This window comes from Tachypleus tridentatus, chromosome 6 (genome assembly GCF_004210375.1).
Source record: "Tachypleus tridentatus isolate NWPU-2018 chromosome 6, ASM421037v1, whole genome shotgun sequence".
NCBI lineage: Eukaryota > Metazoa > Arthropoda > Merostomata > Xiphosura > Limulidae > Tachypleus > Tachypleus tridentatus.
This window is the reverse complement of record NC_134830.1, coordinates 140,423,485-140,446,026: the sequence shown is the minus strand read 5'-3', so window position 1 is coordinate 140,446,026 and position 22,542 is coordinate 140,423,485. Positions and strand designations below refer to the sequence as shown.

Here is a 22,542-nt window from a genome sequence, read left to right as displayed (position 1 = left end):
TGTTTTAAATCTTGAAACTTCTTTTGTCTGGACAACACACGTTTAACATGCTGAAGCCCAGATTTCTGTACAAACCTCTTACATTTGTATATGTTTAAAAACCCATTTCCCACATACCTGTATGAACTCCAAGACCTCACCTCTTTAACACACCGATGACCATGTTTCTGGATAAACTCTTGGAATTTTTTACCAGCAGTACCAGTGTTAAAGGTAAGCCACTTGACTGCATCCTGGGAACAAAGGACAGAAGAGTCTTCAGTAGCATGTGATGCATATCATTGGATTAAGCGATATGTACATATATATCATTAGATTAGGTTATATATTACTCAATTGAGCAATTTATATCATTGTTTTAAGGAACAAATATCATTGGATTAATTGATATGTATTATTGGATTATGAGGTATATATTATTGTATTAATTTATACATATTTTTCTTACCTGGGCAATTAAAGTTTTCATGCTAGACTTACCTGTGGTGTCATCTTACAAAATTCCTCCCAATTTGTGGTTCCCATAATACTGTGTGTAAGGTCCTGTTCAAAAATAATTACACAGCTATAATATATATATATATATATAGTAAGACACGAAGAAACAAAAATGTGATTAAAATTAGTCATATTTGTTGTATCAATAGTACAAATGTTACATGAGGGTCACCACCTAATAAAATTTAAAGAAAGTATTAATTTTATCTGAAGTATCATAAGATACTACAGGTATCATTTGAAGTAAGTATTAATTTTATCTGAAGTATCATAAGATACTAAAGATACCACTAGAAGTAAGTATTAATTTTATCTGAAGTATCATAAGATACTACAGGTATCATTTGAAGTAAGTATTAATTTTATCTAAAGTATCATAAGATACTACATGTATCATTTGAAGTAAGTATTAATTTTATCTAAAGTATCATAAGATACTACATGTATCATTTGAAGTAAGTATTAATTTTATCTGAAGTATCATAAGATACTACATGTATCATTTGAAGTAAGTATTATTTTTATCTGAAGTATCATTAGACACTAAAGGTATCACTAGAAGTTTGTCTGGTTTGAAGTTTGCACAAAGTTACACAAGGGCTATCTGCTCTAGCCATTCCTAATTTAGCAGTATAAGACTAGAGGTAAGGCAGCTGTTCATCACTACTCAGCACCAATTCTTGGGCTACTCTTTTATCAACGAATAGTGGAGTTGACCATCACATAACACCCCTATGGCTGAAAGGGCAAACAGGTTTTGTGTGACCACTAAAAGTAAGCATTAATTTTATCTGAAGTATCATAAGATATTGAAGTTATCATCAGAAGTAAGTATAATTTTATCTAAAGTATCATAAGATACTGAAAATACCACTTATGAAACTAAATCATCCATAGCAAGAATCTCTAACAAAAAAAGTTAAACAAACTGAATCACATTTCTAAACATTTTGCACGTATTATACAATCCAACATTACAAACTGAATCACATTTCTAAACATTTTGCACGTATTATACAATCCAACATTACAAACTGTTGCTAAAACGTTTTTTGAGAGGATATCATAGACAAAGATATATACCTGCAAAGCTGCTGGAACATCAGCACTCTCCAGCTCTCCACACGATCCCAGTAGCATTGCTATGTCTGCATAAGTATCAGGTGTCATTCCTATCCAACAAAAATACTTGGTTAACTTTTGTCTTCTGGTACAAGTTATAAGTTAAAGAGATTATTTGACATCTACCTGAATTTTATCTGAAAATATAGAATGAACTACATAGAAACTAAATAGTTATGAAGTAATATGTTTCATATTACCCAGTAGTGGTTGTATAATATTATTTTTGATAACGTGCAATATTGTTTGTACAGAGATTTATTGTACACATTAATGTTTATATAATAATATTAATCTCAGTTAATTGTAAAATATATTGATGTGGTTATTCTGTCCACATGAAAATCAACTCACCTTTCTGTTTACTAAGGAGAACAATCAACAAAGTAACATTGTAAAAACTGTTCAACGTGGTCGTCTGCATGTGCAAATTTGCCGGCTGAAAAAGAGTTGTTCAAAAAAGAACCTTTAGGCACCTTATCTAAAAAAAAACCTCCACCACAAATAGAGAGAACCTTTCATATTATCTCACTTATTAACTGTAAGAAGTTTATAGATTTCTTAGATAGGTAGTGAAACATAGGGGGGCATATTCTTCCCTACCTTTGACCCACCACCAGAGTACCTCTGTGAATGTAGAACAGACTTTTGTGTAATTATTATAGGAGACTGCTGTTTTAGTTATAAATTTAGTGGTTATGATTAACACAGTAAATAAGTCTCCCCTGTTAATCATGCTCGCCCCCACTTGCCATTTATGATTTGTCAAATATGATTTATTACATGAACTTATCAAGTATTTCAATTAGAACATTAACATCAACACATTATAATTAACAATATTAGTAGCAATGAGTACAGATGTTTGTTTAACAGTCGAGCATTTAATCATAGATTTCGAAAAAGTTTTATTTTCAGCCAATGTATCCAAATGATAATAAATACTTCTAGAATATCAGGAACCCTGGACAGAATATACTGGTACAATTGAATATATACTTCAAGAATATTGGAAGCCCTGGACAGAATATACTGGTACAATTTCATACTTACTTCTACAATATCAGGAATGCTGGACAGAATATACTGGTGCAATTGAATATATACTTCAAGAATATTGGAAACCCTGGACAGAATATACTGGTGCAATTGAATATATACTTCAAGAATATTGGAAACCCTGGACAGAATATACTGGTACAATTGAATATATACTTCAAGAATATTGGAAGCCCTGGACAGAATATACTGGTACAATTTAATATATACTTCAAGAATATTGAAAGCCCTGAACAGAATATACTGGTACAATTGAATATATACTTCAAGAATATTGGAAACCCTGGACAGAATATACTGGTACAATTGAATATATACTTCAAGAATATTGGAAGCCCTGGACAGAATATACTGGTACAATTTAATATATACTTCAAGAATATTGAAAGCCCTGAACAGAATATACTGGTACAATTGAATATATACTTCAAGAATATTGAAAGCCCTGAACAGAATATACTGGTACAATTGAATATATACTTCAAGAATATTGGAATCCCTGGACAGAATATACTGGTACAATTTAATATATACTTCAAGAATATTGAAAGCCCTGAACAGAATATACTGGTACAATTTAATATATACTTCAAGAATATTGGAAGTCCTGGACAGAATATACTGGTACAATTTAATACTTATTTCTAGAATATTGGGAATCCTACAGATAAAGCTGATACAATTTCATACTTACTTCTACAATATCAGGAACCCTGGACAGAATATACTGGTACAATTTCATACTTACTTCTACAATATCAGGAATGCTGGACAGAATATACTGGTGCAATTGAATATATACTTCAAGAATATTGGAAACCCTGGACAGAATATACTGGTGCAATTGAATATATACTTCAAGAATATTGGAAACCCTGGACAGAATATACTGGTACAATTGAATATATACTTCAAGAATATTGAAAGCCCTGAACAGAATATACTGGTACAATTGAATATATACTTCAAGAATATTGAAAGCCCTGAACAGAATATACTGGTACAATTGAATATATACTTCAAGAATATTGGAATCCCTGGACAGAATATACTGGTACAATTTAATATATACTTCAAGAATATTGAAAGCCCTGAACAGAATATACTGGTACAATTGAATATATACTTCAAGAATATTGGAAGTCCTGGACAGAATATACTGGTACAATTTAATACTTATTTCTAGAATATTGGGAATCCTACAGATAAAGCTGATACAATTTCATACTTACTTCTACAATATCAGGAACCCTGGACAGAATATACTGGTACAATTCTTTGGCATCAAAGAACGTTTCTGGCTTAAGTGAATATTTTGAAAAGTGTTCTTCTAATATAGTTATTTTTCTTCTTACTTTTGGTGTATCCTGTAAGATAAACTTATCTGATTAAAACAGAACATTTGCTACAGCAAAAAAAAAAAAAATTTCTACTGCAAATGCAGCTGTTTATATGTGTCATAAAGGTACTCACAGTGAGAGGCACTTATTTTGTTTTTAGTTGATACTTTACTAATAAATAAAAATAGTTGAAAAGAAACATAACTTATACATTTGAAATAAACAGTTATACAATATGGTATCTAACAAGTGCAATTACACGATTTTGAGAGGAAAGATAAATCTGATATTGAAAAGAAGCTAATTTAAGAAAACCACTTATTCTATCAATATTTGTGGAAAATAACCAGGAAATAGAAGTTAACTTATGGAACACAATCCAAACATCTAGCTAAACTATGAAATTACTTAGTTATATACACAGGCAGTTTTAGCTCACTCATAAATATCTCATCTATCAATATTTAACACTATCTTAATTACATGTGAGTGTATTATACATACATTACATATTTTAATGTTTTTACTCACAATTATAAATATCTCATTAACCCTTTAGGCATTGTCATTACTGCTTGTGACTACGTAATGTGGTTTCAACGTCCTGCTAGAAATGCAAAACAAGCACTCAAAACTAAGAGACAAAGTGTAATCTATACAGAAGACAATCTCAGCAATTGATTCATCTCCACCATGTCTGTACATTCAAAACATATGTAATATTTGCAGTTGAAAATTCTTTAATTTCCTATGAGCAAAAGAACCTAAAGTGGCTACAAATCATTTCAGTGTTTTCAGATTTGAAGAGATGGATGCACTTATGAAAAGTGGCAATGATCATGATATATCTAATGATAAAACTGAGAAACAATATGTGCCTAAAGGATTAACATTCTCAGATAGAAAATACAATTAAGTTTGTTTAATGAAACACTTAAACTTTGTAGACAAGTTTTGACTATATCTTCTGTTCTTAACTCTTAAGTTTTATTCAATTTGAATCCACAATTTGATCTTTATGGAACAGTATAATTTTGTTCTTGATAAAAACATGTGGACAATAGAAGGAAAGTGTCACTTACAACCATAACATAGAGCAACCGCTTTAATCGAAACCATCTTGAGCACACACCAAACCTTTGGATTCCCCGTTGATGCATGTTTTCATCAATTATAACATGACCAAATACACCAATTTCTAATGCACAGGATGTTACTTCTGAAACTTTTTCATCATTGTTACGGAGGAAACACTGAAAAAATAAAACAATGAACAACAAAGTTATCTTATAGTTAGAAAAAATAAAACCTGTCAAGAAGAGAAAATTATTAACACATAAAGAGTATTTATAAACTTTTCCATTACCACTGTATGTGTTAATTTACCTTCCTAACTTAATAATGGCACTTAAAAAAATACCTGAAGTAACCAAGATAAATATTGTAAACAATATATAGCTGTTATGTCATAGGCAGATTACACTCCATGAGTCAGTCTTCTATTGACATATGCATTAAGAGTATAGATTAACATTTAGTGTCTTTAGTTTTCATATGACACATGTATTGAGAATATAGATGAACATTCAGTGTGTCCCCAGTGTTCACATGACAGATGTACTGAGAATATAGATGAACATTCAATGTCCTTAGTTTTTATATGACATATGTATTGAGAATATAGATGAACATTCAGTGTGTCCCTAGTTTTCATATGATAGATATATCAATAATATGAAGAACGATTCAGTACAACCATGGTATTTAATTCAAACATGTATTCCACAAAAGTGCTTTTATAAATCAAACATATCTGTTGTTAAAAAGTGTAGATTAAAGTGTAGATTAACAATTAACATGACTCATGTTCATCATGACACATTTATGTGACAAGACTAAAACCATTTTATCTGTTGTTAAAAACTGTAGATTAACAATTAATATGACTCACGTTCATCATGACACATTGATGTGACAAGACTAAAACCATTTTATCTGTTGTTAAAAATTGTAGATTAACAATTAACATGACTCATGTTCATCATGACACATTGATGTGACAAGACTAAAACCGTTTTATCTGTTGTTAAGAATTGTAGATTAACAATTACCATGACTCACGTTCATCATGACACATTGATGTGACAAGACTAAAACCATTTTACCTGTTGTTAAAAATTGTAGATTAACAATTAACATGACTCATGTTCATCATGACACATTTATGTGACAAGACTAAAACCATTTTATCTGTTGTTAAAAACTGTAGATTAACAATTAATATGACACACGTTCATCATGTTCATCATGAGACATTGATGTGACAAGGCTAAAACCATTTTTCTCAATGGATTGTACTGGTCTTCCTTCTTTTCTGTTTCTCTTGCTAAGAAGTTCATCTGAAAGAAGTTTACAAAAAATAAAATCAACACATTTGACTCAAACTGTAAACAACTAAAAGAAATTAAAAATTACTGAGTGCTTTCCATACTATACAAGAAGCTCAAATATATTAAACCTACTTTGGTATTATGGTGGCTTTTTGAGCTTACAGATAGGTTAGCCTGGATGTTCTTGGACAATTATAAATTTAAGATAGAACACAAAGAAAGAAGAAAATGTTGAATATTATTTAAATAGATAAACAAAAAAATACTGTTGAGAAAACACAACAATCACTTCTTGAAATAATATAACAAATGACTTTAACTTGGGTTTATTTATGTGTCATCAGCAATGCATAAATTGTATTTTAGATAACTATACACAAGATACAGAGTAAATTATATATTTAAGGAACTATTATCACATCAGCTTTTTTTTTTTTTTAAGGTTAAGTCCATGTAATCATCCCAAATGATACATTTATTTTTTCAATGAAGTCACGTGACACTGTCCAAAAGAACCCTAAAGATCAAAATAGAATGTATTGGAAAGATGGGATCCTTTTGGGCTCATTAAGGGACATGGATATGGTTTTTAATTGTCTTGAAAGATGCCCTTTAAATCTCATCATTCTTAAAACAGAATTTTTAGAGAAAACTTTCTCACAGTTATCAAACCAACATTGGTTGTGGCTTGTTAAACTATTACTTAAGTGTGTGAGGACTTTAAAAGTTTTATAAACATCTGCTGACCACAACAACCTTTGACTTACTTGTATGCTGATGTCCAAAATTGTTGTAACAATAGAAATGGACAGGGGTGTCAGTGGACCAGGGCAAACTTCACTGAAAACAACAAAGATGATTGTTTTCTTATATAAGTTAAACTACTTGGTTGAAGAGTGCAGACTAAGAGATACAGTTTTCATTTGAGATGTTGTGGGAAATATCTTAAGATGCTTCGTTAATAGAAGTTTTATGTGTTTTTGTGGATTATTAACCATCACAAAGACAAGCATAAAGTGCTACATTAATCCATCAAATACTAAAATCATTATTTCATAACAAGTACAATGAAGCTATAGCCCTTACCCAATTGCAACTTATATATGTTAGTGCCAAAGAAAAATACTAAAGAAAACAAAGTATCATTATACATAAAAGTTGAACTAACAAACATCAGAAAAATAGCGAAGTTTCAAAAAGAAAATTTATATATTAAAAACAGTTATTTTCTTAGATCATGAAAACACAAATATTCACCAACTATTAAAGAAAAAATTCAAAATTATCATAAATTACATCTAGACTGGAAATTAATACATCTGTAATACATCTGCTTAACATTCAGAACATGTTAATAAAGCACTCTCTGATCAGAAAAAAACATCTAAATAATATTTTATTTCACATAAAATAATACATATTATTTCATTCTGTAACAAATAAATTTTTCTTTCTTTAATTTATGCCTGTAATATCTCCTAGACTCTGGGTTACACACTGTTTGTTTTTACAGACATGTTTAATATTTTCAAGTAAACAGTATTATAAGTTATAAGTTGAATTATCTGGTCAAGAACACCAACATTGACACTTTAAATATTCAAATAAATTAATCAGCTTTTGTTATTGTTTATAACAGCCTTACCTTACAAGCTGAGTTTAGCTCAGAACTTTGAACAGATACATGATCAGAAGTTGTTAAGCTTCAGAAATACATATTTTCAAACTAGATACAAGTTTCCAGTTAGGAAGAAAGGTTAATACCTTTTAAAAGTACTTAGATATACAGAATCCAATACCATATAACCCAAGATAGTTAAAATATCAATTTACAAACAAACACTACAAGTTCTACATTGTTAACTTACCCAGTGTTGGCTGTTGTATAGTAATCATAAACAGAGTAAACAGCAGTGTCAAACTCATGAGTAAGTTCAAATTCTGTTTCTGTGTCAAAGGAAGTTATTGGTCGAGCCTAATAAAGATACACATGATAGTTGTATTTAGTACAACATTTCTGATGACAGACCACATCTAATAAAAATGTACATAAAACTGACTTTAGTACAACACTTATTTTTAACAATTCTCATCTAGTCTTACTACTTACCCATAAACAAAATTCATATATATATTAGGAACTATCTAAATTCTCATGAAAATCGTTTAGAAAATTACATGTTTAATTATATGTCAACACATTTAATTATAGGTCAACATAATCAAAGAACCTACGAAACAATGTCTATCTATTATACTTAAAGTTAATCAGATAAGGTACACTGTTAGTTTGATAACAATGTTAGTTAACTTTACATATTGTTGATCTTATAACAACATATGTAACACATACAGTTAACCAGATAATGTACACTGTTAGTTTTATAACAATATTAGTTAGATACCATGCTATTTAAAACTCTCTTCAACAAAACATTCATCAAGTCATACAGACAATAAAAGTTCCATTACTAATTATAAAATACAGCTTTGTTGTCTTCACTCAGAACTTTGGAAAACAAGTTAATGAATGACATTACAATAATATTGGTTTTAATAGTGTAATACCCTGCAATCAGTTAACAAAGGATAATTTGAGTACTGGAACATGTTTTCATTGAAGTTCAGAAACTGATAACGAAGTACTTTTGATCCTCCATGTTATCTTGATGTGGTAGGAAAACGAACACCCCATAAGCATGTAAACTTGATATTACTTATAGAATTATTCACTTGAAAATTTTATCTCTATGTAAAGCCTTCTGCAGGTTCAGCTGATCAAATACTAGATTTTAAACTTTATAAGTAGAGACAGTTATATCTACACTCATTACTGGGTTGATTCTTAGTTTTGATCTAAGTAGGTTGAATGTTTGATCATTTAGTCTGATTTCTTACTAGATTAATATAAAAGTACTCTGAAAGGTAATAACTTATAGGTTTAATACTATATAAAGCACTTTACAGATATAATTAATTACATAGCTTGTGTAATAAAGTAAGTAAAGTGTTTTCTACCTGTAACAAGTAAAATTTTCCGTTGCTCGTTGCCCATTCGATGTCTCGAGGTCCACCTGATGCTTCTTCTACCTGATTCACAATAATACATGTAAATTCACTAATATTAAACATAAATAACTATGGTGAATAATAATAAATATTTTAAACATCTAGACCAAATTAAAATAACACTATTACTTTTCTCATATAAGAAACATGAGTAGCTACACCAAAGTAAATTAATTAATTTATTTATTTAATGGTTTAATCAAGATATTACAGTTGTGGTTCAAAATAAACAAATGGCTTTCCTTCTTTCATGATCAAGAATAGATTCATGTTTTGATTTGTCTTATGACACTAAATATGTTAACTATTACGTTTTCATGCAGCTCAGATGTTCTGATTACTTTTCAAGTAGCACAAATTATATTGTAAAACTAATATATTAGTACTTACCAAGACCCCAATGTATCCTAACTGTAAAACTTCACTTTCTGACAGACAGCATTTATTAGCTTCATCCTGTGGAACAATTTTTTCTTCTGTTCCACCACCAACTGTGTGGGCATTGTTGAAGAAAACATAAAACTACATGGCACTCCTTATATCAGTGATGATTAAAGAAGTTTTTAACACAATTTATTTATTCTACTTTTCAAAGTACAGTGAGGAGAAGCTTCCAGAATATAAATAAAAAAATAAAATAATACACATGTACAAGTACTATATAACTGAAATCTAAGATGTTATTCTTTCTTTTACTACCAGGTGCCTCTCTCTTAGCAAGCTGAAATTATTCTTTACAATATTTTTTTTTATTGTGTTTGTACTCACTAAGCAACAGACTATAAATGTATGTGTAAGTGACAGATTAGAGGAAAACAATTAGTGAAAACCAATTATTTCTAACTTCAGGACTTCTCTAACCACATAGTGAAAAGTGACTGTTATTCTCTCTTGTAATGCACCCAAAGTACAGAGTAGAATTTTTAATTTTTCTTGCAGAATAGGGGCATGATATATAATGCCATGGATGCTTGATCCTGTGTGCTGAGCACTGATCCACATTAATCCAAGAAGAACAGGTGAAATTATTATTAAACCTTAACATATAATAAAGTCCAACATGACAGGTACATAAAATATGATATTAAAGAAAAGAAATTTCCAAAGTTATAACTGTCACACATGAAAGGTAAAAAAATAAAACAGTTTTAAAATCAAATAAAAAAAACTGAAAGCAAAAATAATATAACACAAAGTAGAGAGCAACAGACGTAAGAATCAGAAATGAAAAATATAAAATTGATTTTATATAAAGACTCATTTACTCATAAACATATATATATCTTCGCTGAGTGTTTACGAAAATAAATTTTTTATATTTTGTTTCTAAGCCTAACGTACCATTAAGAATCGGCCAGGTTTCTTTCTACTTAATTCACAGTTTAACTACTAATACCTAATGAGTGGCTGAAAGATACTATGAAGAAAAATATTTTCCATTGATAAATCCTCATTTGTATACCAAATCATTTATAAGATATTTAAATCACCAAATTAAACTTTTAATAAATACATTTTTAACACTTTCTGTTTATGTCTACAAATTGACGAAACTCAGTTGACAAATATTTGTAAGTAGTACAATTTACTACAGAAATAAGAAATCTTGCAGAGAAATAAGCTAACCTTTCATTTGGATCTGAAGTTTTTTCTCCCCAATCTCATTCTTGAGTATGCTCAACTCTTTGTTGCAGCTTCGAAACACAACAAAAGTATCAGGTTCGGCTGCTGCAGAAACTACAGACTGAAACAAGGTAGAGAATTTTAGATAATGTATTGAAGTATAAACTACAGATTGTAACCAGGTAGAGAATTTTAGATAATGTTCTGAACTATCAACTACAAACTGTAACCAGGTAGAGAATTTTAGATAATGTATTGAAGTACAAACTACAGATTGTAACTAGATAGAGAAGTTTAAATAATCTAGTAAAGTATCAACTACAGACTGTAACCATGTTGAGAAGTTTAGATAATGTAGTGAAGTATAGGTTTCAACTGATGTTGACATAAGAAAATACATCTAAATAAATAATTTAATAAAGGTATTTATTTTCATTAATATATCACTATTATTATTGGCTCAGTAAGTATAGTTGCTATTGTGTGGTTTTTAATACATTTATAAAACTCACCTGGTAGCCTCTGAAGTAAGACCTGTAGAACAATTTAACAATTAACTATATTTGTGAACTCAGTAAAAGTTGTTGAATTATTTTTCAACAAAACCTTCATAACGTCTTTTTAATGTTTCAAATATAATAAAAACTAAGATAATATTTTATATAAATTCAACCAATTTTTACTGGTTTGTACGAGCTACAGAACACACTTTAAAAACCAAGATTCTTTCATCTTCAAACTACCACTTATGCCTACCTCACCCAGGCCATAATTTCCTGTAATACAGATGAGGGCTGGATTACCAGTGACAGGGTCATGTGTAAACATAACACCTGCAGCTTTGGAAGGAACCATTTCCTGGATTACAACTCCCATCTCTGTGTCTACTGGTTGTCCATTCTGTCTGTAAAACAATACATTTATAAGTGATTATTGTACTGTTCTAACACCTATAAAAATTTTCTGTTCAAACAGTAGAACATTCATAAATACTTTAAATTTTAGTCTAGGTTCATGAATGCTCACCACATTTCTTGCTGAACATGTATGATATCTAAATGTAATGTAATCTTTATGAGAATATAAACCCTAATCACATTTCTCACTCAACAGGTAGGATATCTAAATGCAATGTAATCTGTATAAAAGTACAAACCCTCATTACATTTCCTACTCAAAAAATAGAATATCTAAACATAATGTCATTGTGTTTCTTACTTGAAAAAGTAGGATATAATAATATTGTCAGTGTTTATGTATGGTTTAATCAACATCAAATAGTTAATCTTCTATGAACAATATTTCTATATACACATGAACATTTAACTTAATAGATTTTAACATGTTCGTCTTTTTCTGATGTATATTATGTGTTTATTGTTATGGATACTTTAGTAACTGTTATCTATGTGCTTTAATGCATTTACATGATACAAAGCTTTGATAGAATTTAACAAAACATTCATACTCACATAATGATCAACACGCTGAAACAGTAAGTGAAAAAATAATAATTTTATGGATAATTAAAGCAACTTATTTAACTCAAAACACTTCTAACTAAGTAAAACTAGGAAAGAAAAACACTTTAAGACAGATTTAAGAGTTTTAATGTGGGCTGTGTGTATACAGAAGTTGTAAGTACTTCTATGTAAGGTACCTGTTCATACAAGTCATGAGTACCTCTGTTTTAGTTAACATAAAGACATCCTTCTTATATTACTGTATCCAAAGTGTTGTTTCTATGTAGAAGCTAAGCCTATCTATAAGTCGACCATTGAACTGCATAAAGAAGAATTATTTCTATAATCAGGCCACTGACACAAACACCTGTCTCCAGGCCACCCATACAAAAACAGTGTTTACATATTTCACAGTTAAAATAACTGCTAATTTCACCATTCTATAACTAATTTAGAATATATGTTTAGTAAGAAATACTGGGATAATATTTACAGTAAACTAAATCTTCATACTTATATTAAAATGCATTGATTATTTTGTTTAGGTAATAAATTTTAAAACATTTATTTCATAGAAGTTTGTGCCAATTGATAGGGTGACACAGATACATGTAAAAGTTCATATGACTTGGAGTTTATCTCTGTTGTATGTATTATTTGGAACATTCATTTATATGGGACCCTTTTGATTGACTTGAAATATTTCATCATTTACTCTTGTCCTTGTTCTGCACAAATATACATGAAAAGCCCCCGTACTTGAGCAACCTAGTGTTCATGTTCAACTGATTCTCTTCATAACATTTCCATAACTTTCTGTACTGCAGAAATTCATAACAACCAGTCAATAGTACTGTGGAACTTATTAGACATAAGTAAAACCCATTAGTTAATCCTGTCGTAATTTCAGATCACAGTAAGAATTAATCAAAGTTTGAATCTAAATGGCCAGGTTGAAATGTAAGCACTTGAGTCCAGTAATTACGATCTTAGAAGAACAAACCTACCTTTTGTATTGAACAGCCTGGAAGGTGAACTGTGAAGCCCAACACTGAGTCAAAGCTTCAAACACCTACAACATTCAGAGTACTGTATTACATGAAAACATTAATTCACCCTTTTAAGTTTTAGAAAACTGTTCAGTCTTCTTCTCATAAACTATTGAAGGAATTACTCAATTTTTAACAGTAAGTTACTAAGGAACTGATTTTATGGTAAAACACTAGAGCAATTTTTCAGTCATTTTCTGGTAGAAGTGATTAAATATTTATTACTTAAAAAGCTTTAACACTATGATATTCAACAAGCAACACAGCTAGCTACACAATGAGCTATCTGCACTATGTTCACAGCAGGTCTCAAAATCAATTTTTTTGTGTGTAATAAGCCTTCAGATTAACCAATAAGACACAAGGAGACACCATGATAATACTGAAAACAAAAAGGAAAAATATTTATTTCCTAATACAAATATATACATATGTTAAAAGTAATATACATTTAAAGAACTATGAAGACAGTTACACTGTCTTCAAGAAAGGAGCAAGAGAAAAGTATATTTTATATGTATGCTACACACACACACACACACATGCATGTAATATGAAGAAAATTGGACACTTCTAATGAATGCAGATGAGAAGTTATGCAATGATATTTGAACAAGAAATGATATGTATATGTTAAGTATAGACTAAGATGTATTTCAGGTGGTATGGAGAGCCAACTGGTTACATTATCTTTAGACCAAAACTGCTGCAACAGAGAGAACATTATAAGAATGTTTATACAAAATATTAGTGACCAGATACAACTTCCATAAAAGAAATTGTATGAAAATCAGAGATTCTGGATGGAACTTCGATTAATAGAAGACAAAGAGAAATAGTTCCAGAGAGGCTACCAATTTACTGTCTTTGATTATAAGCAGCTGATGGTTTAGCTTTGGTATTAATTATGAGAGTTACGTGGAATAAAAAAAAAATCATATCTACTTGCGACTTGGATGTGTACCCTATTTGGAAAAGTGCAAGAAAACTACAGAAATCCATACAAGGTCCCAAGTTTTGTGGCTACAAGTCAGTCTCACAGTAAGAAGCCAAACAACTAGTGCTCTATGAATATGGTGTCTGATCCCAAGCACAAAACAACACTGAAGATGTCCAATATTTCCTGTTCAAGCTTCATGTAAGTAGCTAATTAAAGAACAGTTACCTGCATCTTGAGATTGATACATTTAAAAGTTTAAACAGTGAAACTATTTAAGATATCTTTAGTAAATTTTGATGTAGTCAAGTATTTTGATATATTGTTGTTTGTGTTTAAACCACAGTCTCAGATTTTATTATTTAGTCTAAAAATAAATTCCTCAAGTTAGTGACTTGTGTGCTCCATTAGCAACTGTGACCTGTGAGTCAGATTAAGTCAAACTCCAAGCAACTCGCCTGCACACTGCCCAAGTCTTCACACAAGTTTTTGAAGTTACGAAATATTTTACTTTTCTCACTTTTAACATTTCTATTGGTTTTATACCAACTTATAAATATATATGTGCTTTTATACAAGGAAAATACCTACTGTTTGTTTAAGTTAAAAGTTAATCATTAGTTTTGTGGATATACAAGTCAATATTTTTACATATATACTCAAATAATTTTAAGAATTGACTACTATCTTTTCTAATAGTTCTGTAAGTCCTCATAGTTAGGACACTTGACTTGCAATTTGAGGATTGTGGGTTTGAATCCTTATCACTGAAAACAGTCGATGTTTCAACTGTAGTTGTGTTATAATGTGACAGTCATTCACACTATTTGTCAGTAAAAAGTATCCCAAAAGTTGATGATAAGCAATGTTTACTATCTGCCATTCCTCTAATTTACTACTTCAAATTTAGAAATAGCTAGAAGCTTTGCACAAAATTAAACAAACTAACTAACTTTTCCAATATCAATAGAAATACTTAAAATATTTGAAAAGAAACATAATATTTCGTAAATATAACACTGACAAAGACTGTTAATTTAAAGTATACTTTATATTCAAAACCTTATCCCTAACGTCTTCATTAAGAACCTTTTACTATGAGATTTATAAATGTACTATTGATGCTTCAGTAATAAGAACAAACCTGATTTAAACCTTGCACTCCTAATATAGTTTCCATTTGCCCAGCAGCAGACATTTCTTCACTGTCTTCCCCTGAAACAGTTTAGTATTATTACTTCTTTAAAAGTTCATTATTTCATTAACAAATAAGCAACTCAACTTTAAAATCAATACAAGAAAACATTTCTAAAATGTGGATTATACATGTTTGACATTCACTTGTGGTGACGATGTGGTAAACATCAAAACATGTACAGTCCACGTTTTAGAAATGTTTTTAATTGTGTATTAATTTTAATATTGTATGTTGTGTATTTATTATTTTAACATTATATACAAGTGTTAAGAAAATAATATCTACTTCATTATTTCCCCAAACTTTCTTCTCTAAAATTAATAATGTAAAGACTAGTTTCATTAAACAGAAAAGTTACAATTCTAAACAATTTATTCCACTAATAATAGAAGTAATAAGACACTAAACAAAATGTCGGCTTGTACATGAACACTAACCAAACATTCCTGAAAGAAGAATTAATTTTCAGAAAAAAGACTGAGATAGAGTTAAACACATTACACCAGAATTTTTTTATAATAAAAACTGTTTTTAATTCCAAATACTTTCATCTGCATTGCAGCAACTATTATCAGAAGATTACGAGTACATTTATTAAACAAACGATGCATCCACCATAAAAACACAGACCAGTTAATGGAGTTGGTTGAGAAAAGACTATTTAGATCAAAACTTGTATCACAAACACATTGTTGGTAAAACCAAATGGACAATTAAAAATGCTTTTAAACACATCAGTATTAAAAGAAACCCCAGTTAACCCTAATCTTACAATGCTTCAACAGTAGTTTTAACCAAAATAGTATTAAGAGTAACTCTAAATAACCCTAATATTACAATGTATTCAGCAATACTTCTTAAATGTAATAGTGTTAAGAGAAATTCTGGATAACCCTAATGCTACAATGTATTTAACAATACTTTTAAATGTAATAGTATTAGGAGAAATTCTGGATAACCCTAATGCTACAATGTATTTAACAATACTTTTAAATGTAATAGTATTAGGAGAAATTCTGGATAACCCTAATGCTACAATGTATTCAACAATACTTTTAAATGTTTAAATTAATTAGTGTTAAAGAGAAACTCTAGTTAACCCTAACATTACAAAGTTTTAGATAAATTTATGGAAACATTAATTAAGCAGGAGTGTATACAATCTACAAGGTGTACAGATATTGTCTGTACACATGACATTTATATAAAGACCAACTAAACGGGTGTCATGGTGTTTCCAAAATTCATTCATTCCAGTGTCTGGAAAACTTAATGATGTCAGTGATTTCGTGAAACACTACTTGTGATTCAACCTGATTCATTTTTTTATTGCACTTCAGGGAATGAAATTCAACAAACAAATTTTATACATGCCTCCCATTTCCTTTACATCACAACTAAATGCAAGACTGTTATCTACTGTTCTTGATAAAGTGAGATTTCCAATTTAAAATATGGTTTACAAATAAAAACCTAGGTCTGACAGTGCACGAGTTTCAGTGCATTCAGTATGTTGCTACGGGACGCATGACACATACTTCCGTCTTAATGAAGACGTTGAGTTCTACAGATCTATGTCTCTTTGATGTTAATTGTTAAGCAACAATGACAATTGTGTTTTTCAAATTTTAGGAATATATGTAAGTAACAATATTGGGGGCTGAGGGAAGCTTGGCTCATTGGGGGGCTCAAGCCCCCCTTGGCGCCACCACTGCTGGCAGTTATAGTTTACAATTAAACTCTAGGTCTGGCTAGGCCTAACAGTTATGGTTTACAGCAAAACCCTAAGTCTGACTAGGCCTGGCAGTTATGGTTTACAACTAAACCCTAGGTCTGACTAGGCCTGGCAGTTATGGTTTACAATTAAATCCTGGGGTGCTTGGCTTGCAATCTGCATGTCACACACTCAAATCCCTGTGACACCAAACATAGTTGCTCTCTTAGCCATGGGAACATTATACTGTGATAGACAATCTAACTATTCATTGCTGAAAGAGTAGCCCAAGAGTTGACAGTGGATGGTTTTAAGTGGCTGTCTTCCCTCTAGTCTATCACTACAGAATAATGGATGGTTAGTGCATGTAGCTCTTGAGTACCTTTGTGTGAAATTTAAAAGAAACCAAACAATCTAAATTTTACTGTTTACCTGAGAAAATATTTCAAACATGAGTAATTCCTATATGGTGTTTTTACCCACATTATGACTTTAAAACATTGTAAACATATTAGTATACATTTTGTGCTAAATGCTAATTCACATTTATTCTACACTCATTTACATGTAATAAATGTCACAGCTGCTTGAAAACTTGCACTAAATTTATCATAAGTTTATTATGGTACCAACTCTTTCTGTATGAGTGAACTACAACTTACCAACAGCTGAAGAACGAATAGCAAACTTTAACGACTCAAGTTGATCACCAAAAGTTGTCAACATTTCCTCCTTGACAGTATCCCTTAGAATCTGACTCAAACTGCTACTTTTAACCAACTCTGCAACTCTACATAATATATATATATATATATATATAATCAAACATGGTTATTTTTATGTAAACTGAAAAAACTGTTGTTATTAACCTCCTTCACAGCTATGTAAACTGACTGAAACTGTTATTAACCTCCTTCACAACTACATGAACTGACTGAAACTGCTACTGTTAACCTCCTTCACAGCTATGTACACTGACTGAAACTGATGCTGTTAACCTCCTTCACAGCTACGAAAATTGACTGAAGCTGCTACTGTTAACCTCCTTCACAGCTGAGTATACTGACTGAAACTGTTAACCACCTTCAGAGCTATGTAAACTGACTGAAACTGATACTGTTACCCTCCTTCACAGCTGCGTATACTGACTGAAACTGTTAACCACCTTCAGAGCTATGTAAACTGACTGAAACTGATACTGTTACCCTCCTTCACAGCTACGTATACTGACTGAAACTGTTAACCACCTTCAGAGCTATGTAAACTGACTGAAACTGATACTGTTAACCTCCTTCACGACTATGTAAACTGACTGAAACTGATACTGTTAACCTCCTTCATGGCTAAGTAAACTGACTGAAACTGATACTGTTAACCTTCTTCACAGCTATGTAAGACACAAGTTTAATAAACAGTTTCAGAGTGAAAAAATTAACACTTGATGAAAAATTGATATGTTATAATAAAATCAACAGCAAAAGTTGAAACGGGTAATACATTATATGATTAAAACATAAGCACTAACATATAATGTGATATATATATATGTTTGACTGCTTTGATGTTTATTACTTCTGCACACTTACCTTACACATTCATTTTCTAAACTTCCTTCTGCCTTTCCACTGAAGAAAAAAAAAACAAGTAATAGAAAGTAGCTGATGAAAACAGGTTTGCTGTTGTTATTACTTCATATAAACTGGGACTATGAGAAAAAAAAATCACTTTAACCACATAACTTCATTAAATAATGAATTATTTATATAAATAATATTTGTATAACAAGACTTCTTACACTTAGTGAAAGAATGGTTCATACCAAGAAAGAAGACCGACTTTAAACACTCAACAATTAGTGGTAGTTAGTGAATTAATGGTTCTTACAAGAAAGAATACAGACTCGAGGCACTACCTATTTATCATCAAGAGGTTCTCAATAGCCTTCTGCAGTTCAACATGTCCTGCAAGATGACTCTGGTAAGCAGCAACGGTAACAACTATGCCCAGGGGAACACTGAACTGAAGGTAATAAAAATGAAAGAACACTTGTGTATGACAGTAGGCATAGTATGTAACTAAAATCTAGTAGTATATCCACCCCATGCATTTGTATCAATGATTATGTTGGGAGATTTCTTTACTTGTTACTTTCAATAAAACTTATAAATGTTTTCATTTGTTAGTAATCAGTAGAATCAATGAAACTGTATCTCTACATTCTTTGACCATGCTTAAATTCCAAGTATAACAATATTTTAGTTTGAGTAAGTCAGAATATACACATACAACTGTTAACTAATTTCAATGGTAAGCAACTAACCTTTGGAGATTTCTTGCTTAATTTTGTCAGCAGAGCTAAAGACATTCCTTTTCCTCCAACCAGTTTAGAATTACAACATAGATGGTTTTCTAAGCTCACCACCAGAGGGCTGTGGATGCTAATTTCACTCTCTTTATTTAAAAACAAAAAAAATCAGGTTTACTGGAACATTCAACTAAGAAATGAGAAACTTGTTCAAAAAGTTAAAGAAAAAACTGCTACATCAGATTAGTACAAATATTATAATTTCTTAGTGAATGTTTTTCTTTCCAAACCCAAATAAATAAGGGTATCTGTTGGTTTGATTTAGGGTAATGCCACACTGAACTATTTGTTGTGTCCATTACAGGGAATCAAACCCTGTTTGAACTTACTACTGACCCACAGGGGCACCATTTAGGGCAATTTATTTTTTCAATACCAAAACATTTAGTAGCAGTACAACCAAAGTCCTACAAATCACCATTGTCTCATGACAAGCAAAGTTATTGCTAGCCACATCAACTCAAACTTAAATATTTAACTTCTGAAAAATGTTACACAACTGTCAATCACAAAAATGATGTTTCAGGCTCCCCTTCCATCATCTATTTAACTCAGTCTGGTGTATACAATTATGAACTATTACTAATCATAATACATCATCTATTTTACTCAGTCTCATATCTATGATTACGGACTATTACTAATCATAATACAAAATGAATCATCTATTTTGCTCAGTCTGGTGTCCACAATTGTGGACCATTATCCAATATCATACATCATTTATTTTACTCACTCTGGTGTCTATGATTACGGAACATCATAATTTTCATTGTAATAAATTTATGTGTAATAAAGTGGAATCAGGTTATATATTTTGTTATAATTGCTTTATACACCCTTCACTGTATACAAACATAACTTCCCAAAATCAAACATTTGCTGACTAAAGGCAAAAAAGGCCACTGGTATGGGAGAAGGGGACTTGTTGGGCATATATTTAGTTGAGATTCCTGTGATTGCAATTGTTCGAGTATATTTCTCTTGAAAACATTCATTGGTTTTAAAGTGTGGCTGGAAGTTTGTGGACTTTTGGTTTGTGTGCCTTTTTAAACTTCAAATCCTTTTTTAGTACAAGGCAAAATGTAGCATAAGACAAATGCATTCATTAAAATGGGTCAGAGGGTTCTCTTTTATAACCATACCCTTCATTTTGCAAATGTTCTGATGCTTTTAAAGCCACTGTTTTTCTAAATACCCTGATGTCTTACTTTATCTATTGCCATGGTGAACATTGAATATTTCACGTTTTGAAATGTTGTGTTCTGTGACTGCATGTTTTCTCTCTGTATGTAGATTCTTATTCAGAAAAAATTGTGACATAGCCCACCATATAGAAGTACACTCATCATGACAGTGGATACCAAATAGTTTGGAATGTGCTGTTAAACAAATAAATATTAAACATTTCTTCTGTTATGTCATGACTCCTCTTTGCACTGACATGTCACTCCAACAGCTCTCAGTATTAAACAACTTTCAATAAATATGGCTATTGATGACTTATGTCATTACTACATACAATAAAAACATTCTATACCTTGGTCTACAAGAGGAAATTCAGGTGGGATGTCCACTTGTTTTAATGTTCTTTTTAACCTGTTTACAAACAACCACAAAGCAATTTAATATTAATTTAAGAATGGACTAAAACTTTTATGTACAGATAATAAATATAAAAATTCTTATGCTGAATAAAACCTTCAAACTCCTATTACAAAAGACATAAAACTGATTAAACAGCGGAAATCATATTGACTAATCTAAAATGATGGAACTTGTTTTAAAAATAGAAAACAATGAATCTGCCCTTGATTAAATTGAACCTCTTTCAATATCTGCAAGTAAAGTCCATGTTTAAATATCCTCCGCATCTAAAAGAAATAACATTTTTCTATGTCTTTTTAATGTTAAAACAATTTATTCTTAAATTTATATAAAACATACTTGTTATGGAGAAGAACAAAACCCCAGCCTGGTTCTCCATTAATTTCTAAGTTTATGAGGTGGATAGTAACTGCCCACCTTCCTTCTACTCCGTTAAAGATGTCGAACTTTTGATTAGAGTTTCTGATCTTCAGTTTGTACTCTTTCTTACCTGGAAATCCCAAAAATATATTAGCTTCTAAAACCTGATGTATTAAAGATTTGGGAATTTACAACACAAAGCATCTAAAATTCTAAATGGAATTGCTTGTAACTCCAAAACCACTATGAACTTTAGTTCTTAAGATTTGTACACCCTAAGATATTGAACCTATTGTTTATGTGGTTATACTTTACGTATGTTTAGAGTATCATTTGAAGCTTACCACCAGTGAAGGCAATTGTCTTGTTGTTTTCTAATGAAAAATTGGAGAGGGCGCTAGCATCAGCAGGTAACAAATGTTCAGCAGATGTCATTATGTACCCATGAGTTGAGAAACTGTTAGAAGAAAACTGTTGTACAAACACAAATATTTGAGGCGTAAACATCAAGTACATTTTCACATAAGCACAATTATATCAAGGCATACAAGACTTATTTTCAAATCTTAATTTTGGAACTGAATCTTTTTGGACTTTAGTATTGAAGGATACTAAGTTATTCTCAGTGTAGAACATTTCATTCTACTTCTCTGATAATGTTCACTTTGCTTCCTTTTCACTTTCAAAAACTTTTTTCAAGCAACTGAAATATGAAAAAACTCAATAGAAAAAAATGAAAATCAAAAG

At 30.6% G+C, this 22,542-nt stretch overlaps 1 protein-coding gene across 5 annotated transcripts in view; it reads right to left on the bottom strand.

The window, feature by feature from the left end:
• The window catches only part of LOC143253847 (rifampicin phosphotransferase-like), a 71,657-nt gene that overhangs the window by 15,027 nt on the left and 34,088 nt on the right, over positions 1–22,542 (bottom strand). For 4 of the 5 annotated variants that reach the window (XM_076508280.1, XM_076508281.1, XM_076508282.1 and 1 more), the window contains 22 exons: positions 22,140–22,252; positions 21,775–21,925; positions 21,368–21,426; positions 19,783–19,913; positions 19,375–19,481; positions 19,049–19,087; positions 18,125–18,252; positions 15,695–15,765; positions 13,572–13,636; positions 11,858–12,005; positions 11,105–11,222; positions 9,869–9,969; positions 9,428–9,499; positions 8,278–8,384; positions 7,177–7,249; positions 6,311–6,418; positions 5,102–5,272; positions 3,912–4,046; positions 1,975–2,059; positions 1,582–1,670; positions 481–543; positions 141–233 (listed from right to left, as the gene is read on the bottom strand). In XM_076508280.1, the coding sequence (XP_076364395.1) occupies positions 141–233; positions 481–543; positions 1,582–1,670; positions 1,975–2,059; positions 3,912–4,046; positions 5,102–5,272; positions 6,311–6,418; positions 7,177–7,249; positions 8,278–8,384; positions 9,428–9,499; positions 9,869–9,969; positions 11,105–11,222; positions 11,858–12,005; positions 13,572–13,636; positions 15,695–15,765; positions 18,125–18,252; positions 19,049–19,087; positions 19,375–19,481; positions 19,783–19,913; positions 21,368–21,426; positions 21,775–21,925; positions 22,140–22,252 (2,227 nt within the window). Of the gene's footprint in view, positions 1–117; positions 234–480; positions 544–1,581; positions 1,671–1,974; positions 2,060–3,911; positions 4,047–5,101; positions 5,273–6,310; positions 6,419–7,176; positions 7,250–8,277; positions 8,385–9,427; positions 9,500–9,868; positions 9,970–11,104; positions 11,223–11,857; positions 12,006–13,571; positions 13,637–15,694; positions 15,766–18,124; positions 18,253–19,048; positions 19,088–19,374; positions 19,482–19,782; positions 19,914–21,367; positions 21,427–21,774; positions 21,926–22,139; positions 22,253–22,542 lie in introns of all 5 variants that reach the window. The other variant, XM_076508283.1, reaches the window with a different exon arrangement.